Source organism: Primulina eburnea, chromosome 15 (assembly GCF_022965805.1).
Source record: "Primulina eburnea isolate SZY01 chromosome 15, ASM2296580v1, whole genome shotgun sequence".
NCBI classification, from domain to species: Eukaryota; Viridiplantae; Streptophyta; class Magnoliopsida; order Lamiales; family Gesneriaceae; genus Primulina; species Primulina eburnea.
This window is the reverse complement of record NC_133115.1, coordinates 29273527-29281187: the sequence shown is the minus strand read 5'-3', so window position 1 is coordinate 29281187 and position 7661 is coordinate 29273527. Positions and strand designations below refer to the sequence as shown.

The 7661-nt window shown below is 35.6% G+C and overlaps 3 protein-coding genes across 3 annotated transcripts; 1 reads left to right on the top strand and 2 right to left on the bottom strand.

Moving 5' to 3' along the window:
- The first annotated feature begins 711 nt into the window (after nucleotides 1–711).
- On the top strand, nucleotides 712–1536 carry LOC140815618 (putative F-box protein At3g28280). Its single transcript, XM_073174694.1, has one exon. It carries the CDS (start codon nucleotides 712–714, stop codon nucleotides 1534–1536), a length of 825 nt encoding a protein of 274 aa, XP_073030795.1.
- A 934-nt stretch (nucleotides 1537–2470) lies between these two features.
- Nucleotides 2471–3902, bottom strand: LOC140815375 (uncharacterized). Its single transcript, XM_073174503.1, has 3 exons — nucleotides 3060–3902; nucleotides 2916–2987; nucleotides 2471–2853 (listed from the first exon to the last, which is right to left on the bottom strand). The coding sequence occupies exons 1-3, from the start codon at nucleotides 3497–3499 to the stop codon at nucleotides 2607–2609; spliced, it is 759 nt and encodes a 252-aa protein (XP_073030604.1). The 5' UTR covers nucleotides 3500–3902; the 3' UTR covers nucleotides 2471–2606.
- On the bottom strand, nucleotides 3547–4498 carry LOC140815617 (uncharacterized). Its single transcript, XM_073174693.1, has 2 exons — nucleotides 4338–4498; nucleotides 3547–4261 (listed from the first exon to the last, which is right to left on the bottom strand). Exons 1-2 carry the CDS (start codon nucleotides 4496–4498, stop codon nucleotides 3547–3549), a joined length of 876 nt encoding a protein of 291 aa, XP_073030794.1.
- Nucleotides 4499–7661: the final 3163 nt, after the last annotated feature.

The window sequence follows — 7661 nt, the reverse complement described above, 5'->3', positions numbered from 1 at the left end:
TTTTTAAAAAAAAAAATTAATATTATTAACAGCGCACATAAAATGCCTGTTAATAATATTATTAACGGCGTGCTTTTAATGCGCGCTGTTAATATATAGACATGATTTTTTTTTTAAAAAAAATTAATACTATTAACAACGCACATAAAAAGCACGATGTTAATAATTATATTAACGTCGTGTTTTTAATGTGCGCTGTTAATGAATAGACACGATTTTTTTAAAAAAAAATTAATACTATTAGCAGCGCACATAAACATGCACGTTGTTAATAATAATAGTAACGACGTGCTTTTAATGAACGCTGTTAATAGTGCACGTGATTTTTTTAAAAAAAAATTAACACTATTAACAGTGCACATAAACATGCACGCTGTTAATAATAATATTAACGACGTGCTTTTAATGTGCGCTGCGAAAAACCATTTTTGTTGTAGTGTAGATTTTAATGTGCGTAAAAAAATTATATCTTTACTATATTTAGTATTTGATTATCTCGGACTAAACGAAATTTGTATATCGATGTGACAACAAAAAATTTATGCAGTTTTACCTTTGAATAATATTTTTTATTTAATTTGATGTACTAGTAATTTTCGTACATCTTTTCAGCTTTCGATTTTTTCTTCAACTTCACCTGATTTTATATCCCATACAGGTAATTGCCAATAGTAGTTTTTGTATTTAGTCAAAGGATTTTGGATTATTCCAATGGAAACTGAAATAGTTTCTAAAATAAGAGGCATAAATACGTCCACGTGTGGAAATTTCCCCGAGTGGATGTTGTTCGAGGTGCTCGTCAGGCTGCCGGTGAAGGTTTTGTTCAAATTCAAAATTGTCTCAAAGAACTGGTTTTCTATGATTTCCGATCCTTCTTTTGCTCGCATGTATGTTGCCCGAACATCGCTGTTGCCGCATTCGCAACATTGGACTCTCATCCATAGCCGCGTGGATCATAAGGCAACGACGAGGCAGTTTATCGTGAGAAATGTGCGGCTGCATGAATGCTCGCTCGGTACCGATTTCTTGCAGCATAGGTTAATTTTGCCACGTGCTCAGGAATCCGATGATTCACACTATAGAATCTATGGGGTCAGCAATGGGTTAGTGCTTTGTGGTCCTCCAGAGGAAGTCGCTTTTAATGGTCGAATCTATCGTTGTTACATATGCAATCTGGTCACAGGGAAGTGGATTACCCTCCCTCCATACGAACATTGCTTTCGGCTTGTTGTCGTGGGTTTTGTGACTCAAGTTGAAGATAACATCCTCGTGAGTTATAGAGTTGTGCTCACTGATTCGGGCACTAGATTTAGAGTCTGCAGATTTGCGGTGTACTTTTCTGAAACAGGCAAATTGGTGGATTTGGAGATAGATTTTAACCAACCGATTCACTTTTATTGGTGGAAGAAGGTTGTTGTTCTCGACAAAATCCTGCCCCGGATGACCAGCAGACACAAAATAAGGGGAAATTGCATATACTACCCCCGTGATATCCCGAGTTGGCATAAATCTCCTCGTGAAAAAATTATCATCTAAGAACTCCCTGTGTTTTTTAATGTCCAGCTCACGCCCCCTCGCCAGTATGGTTTATACAACACGGGCATAAAGTTGGGAATTGTAATTTTTTTATGAGTTTTTTTTGTCTAAAATGCCCTCGTTCGGTATAGAAATAGAAGACCTCTTCTTCTTCTTTATTTCGCGACTTCTGCATTTTCCCCTTTTAAAAACCCTAGATTGATCCAAAATTATGAATCCAAATGTTGATGTAAGATATCCCCAAACTCCACTATGCAATTGCAATGTTAGGGCAAAGATTAGAGTTATTCAAACCGAAACCAAACCATCGAAGGGTCGTCTGTAATATTGTTGTTATTGTAAAAAATGTGGCTATTTTCGCTGGTGTTTGCCTGAAATTGTACGTGGTGTTGATGTTGGAGGTTCCTCCGAAGTGAAGTCTGAGATGGACGCTGGGAATGCATCGACCTCAACGCCAAGGCCAACAACCGAGAGCTCACCCGACAACGGCAATGAAGAAGTGATACTTCAATTTAAGACTTTAAAAGTCCGATCCAACACTTAATGCGGATGCAAGCTTTGATGAGTTTGTGTAATGGATGCTAGTTATTTAGTAATAAGGTTCCTTGTGTTAGGTTGCTGTAATTTGGGGTTATTGTGATTTGCTTGTAATTTGGGGTGAATGCAATCTGCAGTAACTATGTATTGTTGATTATGAAAACTTTGTTCAATCAACTCTAATGTAATCTGAAATATTAAGTATTTCTATTTATATCTTTGTTATTTTATTATTTTGCATCTTTTTTTAGTATTTTAAAGTATGAATGCAACATGAAATGCAAATAAATACCGTTGACATAAATATGTTGCAAATGTCAACTTTGCAAGTTTTGACATCAAAGTTTTCCTTACAATCAAAGGTACACTGGTTCCAAAAGTAACACAAAACGACACAATGAACTTTGTTAGCATATCAATGTTTTACATCAAAGTTTTCCCTCCACATGATGCATTTGCCACTGCACTCACATTTTCAATTCCCATTGCACTTACTGTTGCATTTTCAATTGTTCTTGCACTTGCGGTTGCACTTAAATTTTCACGTGCCTTTGCACTAGCACGTGCATGAGCACGAGCACGAGCAATGATAGAATTACCACTACAAGACCTTGCCTTCGGTGGTTTTGTTGCACTAGAAGATTGTTCTTGCTGTGAGGATGATGGATGTCGTTGTGAGAATAAAGTATACCGTGAATGAAATGGGCTTGAAGACAGTTATTGATGTTGTGATACTGGAGGTGAAGTTGCTGCTCTTTGACTCTCGCTAGGAGTTGTGCCCTGAAAATATTTTGCAAAATGAAAATTCTATGAGTTTTGTAAATAATGAACAATATTAATACCTGATTAGAAATTGTTCTGAGACTCTTGGATGCATTTGTCTTTCTTCCCCTGCTTTGAATTCTAGATGAGCCCTGAAAAATGAAGACAAAGTCAGTCATTTATTCGTTACTCAAGCATCAACAAACACAATCTCAATCACATACCTGATAACACCTAGACCTATAATGCGTAGGATTTGTGCAACTAGATTTATTATGGCTCGTTTCCAAGCAATTAGAGCATGCGTGGTCAAACCTTGTCTTGTAGAAGTCTTTTGTACCTCATCTACTCCCTTTTTCCTTTTTTTCTTAGGCCTTCCAGCTCTTTTCTTCACCTCAGGTGGCCCTAGAGGCTCATATTCTGTCTTACAATAATCATCTTCACCTGGTACTGCATGAATCATGTAAGAATATGTCCTTAAGTAGGCTTCCTTCTTGTAATATTGATGAACAAATTCAGAAACCTGGGTCCGATGTTCTCTTATTGCTGCACAAGCATGTGCACAAGGATATCCACACAGTTGAAACCTCCCACAGCTGCATTCTTTTTTTGCTAAATCAACAACATTTTGTCCATTTGGAGTCTGAATCTGGTACTCCATCATTCCACAAAAGAAAACATCACAATTTATGCTCTTTTGTTCGTTCTCATTCAATGTTTAAAAATGTTAGGACAAATCTCACCCCCGTACTTCTCTATTCCCTCCCTCTTCACCTGAATTCTTGTCATTAATTTGGTTCTAATCCATTCAAGCATAGAGATTATGGGCATATCACTTGCCTCCAAAATATAGCTATTAAAAGATTCAGTCATGTTATTAACAATAACATCGGAAAATGAAGAAATAAGGAAATGAGACCTGGCCCAATGAGCATGTGGGATTTTGTTCAACCATTCAGCTGCAGTCTCATGATCTGGAGAAGTCTTTCTATCAGCTGCTTCTATTCTTTTCATCCACATAGCGAACTCATTCTTGTTTGTTGTACTTGCGGCTGCCCACAACATTCCTTTCAATTCTAAACCAGGATGTTTTCTTGCAAAATTTTGGTACAAATGGCGTGCATAAAATCTATGTTCACACTCTGGTGCAAGCTCATTAAGCGCCTCTAACATCCCCTTTTGTCTGTCACTGATGAATGTCCATCTCTCGAATCCGATGTCTTCCAACAACTCACTGATGAACCATCTCCAATTATCAAAATTCTCCACTTGCACAACTGCCATTGATATTGGGAAAACATTTTCAATTCCATCTCTGCCAATAGCTACTAGAAGTTGTCCACCGTAATTTGTTTTCAAGAAACATCCATCAAGACCTAGAACAGGTCGACAACCAGCTAAAAACCCAGATTTCAATGCTTGAAGACTAAAATACATTCTTTGAAATGTAGGCACAGAAAATGAGTGATCCCTTTTCATCCTCTAACTCAATGTCGCTATACCAACACTCTGTGGCATTTTCATTATGTGGCTTCGGTTGGCTTCTTCTTTTATCATCTTCTGCATCATTCTCTGTAGAAGAGTCTGAATCAACATCCTCATCAGATTCATGAAAGCTACCATCTAATGAGTCTTCATCATCTCCAATTGAAACATCATCCATTCCAATGTCATTATCATATATCGGGTCACTCCCAAATGACTCACTTGCCCCCCTTTCATTATCATCATTTGCATTCATTACTTGTGGTCCAGCCTTTGTATCATCACTTGGATTACATCCAACACCAATAATTGCATCTTTCAGTGGGGTGAAATTATTCTCATGTGACCACAATGTTATAACACTATGATTCCTAAAGCAATTACACATTGTACGGATCTCTGCATCACCAACAATCTTCACCATTTTAGTGGTAAATGCATTTTTCGGCAATTGAAAGAAAAAATGCACATTCATTTGTTGTCCTCCAGCCGCTTTTAACATATCAAACAAGTCATCGACGCAAAACCTATCAAGATCAACATCTGGAATCACAAATTTCTTACCACCTCTGTAGACATTTTTGTGCTGCTCATCAAATTTCCCACCATGCCACAACTCAATCCTAACTGTCGATTCCATGATGTCTCTATACTGTAAAGAAAAAACATTAACTTACAAATGAGATCTATCATACAAAAGTCGCAAAGAGAATTCCCATTTCAAATGAGGGAAAAAGTTAAATTTAAGCACAAATTTTATCTAAAAAATAATAACTTACTGAGATAATCGATGAAAAATCACCCAGCACAGGTCATAAAGAGCACTTCGTTGACAATATCATCTCCCAGCTCCAATGCTTGGTTTCGAGAAGGTTAGGGCAAAAGCTTCGTCGGATTCCAACCCAGCAAAAATGAAAATGAAATAATTGAGCTTATTATTTAAGGAGGGACATTTTGGACAATAAAAAATTTTGTTTGACTAAAAGCATGGTTGGCATGCGTGAGCTGGACATTAAAAAACACAAGGAGTTTTTAGATGATAAATTTTTCACGAGGGGATTTATGCCAACTCGGGATATCACGAGGGTAGTATATGCAATTTCCCCGCAAAATAATGGCGTATGATCCTTACAATAAGCTCGACTCCTTCCGCCTTCTTTCACTACCAGGTGTCACAGAAGAAGGAAAGAAAATGCACGTTATCGAAAGCTTATTAGATGAACATGAAGGGCATCTCAGATTTTTTGTGGTAGCATTCAATGAGTTTTCCAGAAGTATAATTATTTGGGTATTGAATGATTATGATCATGGAGATAAGTGGTGTCTCCAACACAGAGTCGGCATCAGCGACATCCAGTCCGACGTACCTACGGTGCCTTTATATTTTCATCCATCCGATCAAGAAATTGTCTACTTGATAAACAAAGAGGTCATTTTGTCGTACAATATCAAGCCTAAAACATCGAAAATTCTGGGTGATTCCAGCGAAAGCTATCGTTGCCGATTCCCATTTTGTCACTTGTACTCGTTCGTGATTCCAACATGGCCAACTTCAATCAACTCTTCATCCTTCGAGGTCACCAGAGATTGATTGATCTATCTTTCACATTTGGATTATAAATTTGAACTCTATCCAAATCTTTCTCAACTTACTTTTTTTTGGCAATAACATGAATGTTTTCAGTTTTATTTCTTGACTCGAATGTTTATGGTAATTTTGTTCTTTGTTTGTAACTCTTTCTTATTATTATTTTAAATTTTCGGAAACAGTCCTGTGAGATGGTCTCATATTCAATTTTGTGAGACAAATTATTATGAGTAATCGAGCCCTAAATTGGTAAGTCGAATATATAATAAATTATTGATTCATCTATTCATGATTTGAATGCTATTAATTCATACATAATTTATGCCAAGTTTTCAATATCTTGTTCTACATGTATACCTTTATTAGCATAAAACAGGTTTTCAATTTAAGGTTCCTAGGTTTATTTTTATAAGAAGGGAAATAATATATTTAAATTTCGCACCAAAATTTTAAATCTTTTTTTTTGAAAATGAATGATATTTTCACGATTTTACTTAATTTAAAATTCGATGGAAAAAAGTTTTTGTTTGAGAAAAGTATGCATGTATCATCGGAATATTGGTGACATAGATGGGTAGTAAAAGAGGCACGAAGATCAAAATGAAAGCTAGTGTCAATTTAGTAGAAATCGAGGAGTTCGCAACCACTATTCTTCGGGTGTACGTTGGATAAACATGGGATATGTTCAACAATCTCCAAACCACACACACCAATTAAATCTATAGAAGATTAAAAAATGCTCAAACAAGAAAGAATTTAATGAGATTTGATCTTGCTTCAAACACTTGAACAATGGTAAAAAAAAAATTATGATATGAGAACTCATAATAATATTATTTTTATTATAGCGGAAAAAAATATTTTTTTTAATGATATGTAAACCCTAGAAAGTTTCATTGTAAGGTCCAAAATACGACAACGTAATCCAACTGCATGCAAATCTAGGAAAAATGAAAAATACCTAATTAAATTATTTTAATTGCATCAATTAAATGTAATAGGTATGTTTATATGTTTGAAATATGGTTAAAAATTAGAATGCATAAAATTGTGTTTTAATGATTATTCGAGATGCGGCCGAGGAACGGAGACGGGGGACTGTAAAGGAAAAATATTTTTATTAAATAACTATTTTAAATATTTAATATATTGTATATTTAAGGTGTAATTTTCGAAAATGATGTCTTTTGATGTGTTTTTAAATAACGTGTCGTATTTTAAACCGGTAATCAACTTTTGACGAAAACAATGACTTTTTGGAGGCTCGGTTAATATTTTTGAAAATTTTCCTAAACGAGATATTTTTCCTACATTATAATAGGCCTAATGGGCCTGATCTTATACGAAGATTATTGGGCCAATTGTCTACCTTATTATTTATCTAAAACATGATTGTTCCAAGCCATAAACTACACAAACTCACGCACAACACCTAGATTCCTAGGGTTTTCTCCCTAGCAACACACTCACATAGCTACCCGTCCAAGGCTTCTTCCACATTGATTCTGAAGGAAGAAAATGCAGCAAGGTCTTCCCCGTCGCTCCGGCAACGTTCCTTCGCGTCAAGAATCAAATATTCGTGCGTGAATCACGCAAAGGCACGTCTTGTAAGAATATGATTTATTATTATTAATTATTAGTATTAGTATTATATTTATTAGGTATTATAAAGTGCAAAACATTGAAAAACATGAGTGCAAAAAATTGACAAAACATGAGTGCAAAACATTGAAAATCAAATGTGCCAAAATTG

What these genes read in the sequence shown, in the direction of transcription:
- LOC140815618 (XM_073174694.1), top strand. Translation starts at nt 712, where the DNA reads ATGGAAACTGAAATAGTTTCTAAAATAAGAGGCATAAATACGTCCACG.
- LOC140815375 (XM_073174503.1), bottom strand. Translation starts at nt 3,499, where the DNA reads ATGATGGAGTACCAGATTCAGACTCCAAATGGACAAAATGTTGTTGAT. An exon ending in ATAGGTCTAGGTGTTATCAG is followed by an intron (nt 2,988 to 3,059) that starts GTATGTGATTGA and finishes TTCATTTTTCAG; the next exon opens with GGCTCATCTAGAATTCAAAG. An exon ending in TCAGAACAATTTCTAATCAG is followed by an intron (nt 2,854 to 2,915) that starts GTATTAATATTG and finishes AAATATTTTCAG; the next exon opens with GGCACAACTCCTAGCGAGAG.
- LOC140815617 (XM_073174693.1), bottom strand. Translation starts at nt 4,498, where the DNA reads ATGGATGATGTTTCAATTGGAGATGATGAAGACTCATTAGATGGTAGC. An exon ending in GAAAATGCCACAGAGTGTTG is followed by an intron (nt 4,262 to 4,337) that starts GTATAGCGACAT and finishes AATGTATTTTAG; the next exon opens with TCTTCAAGCATTGAAATCTG.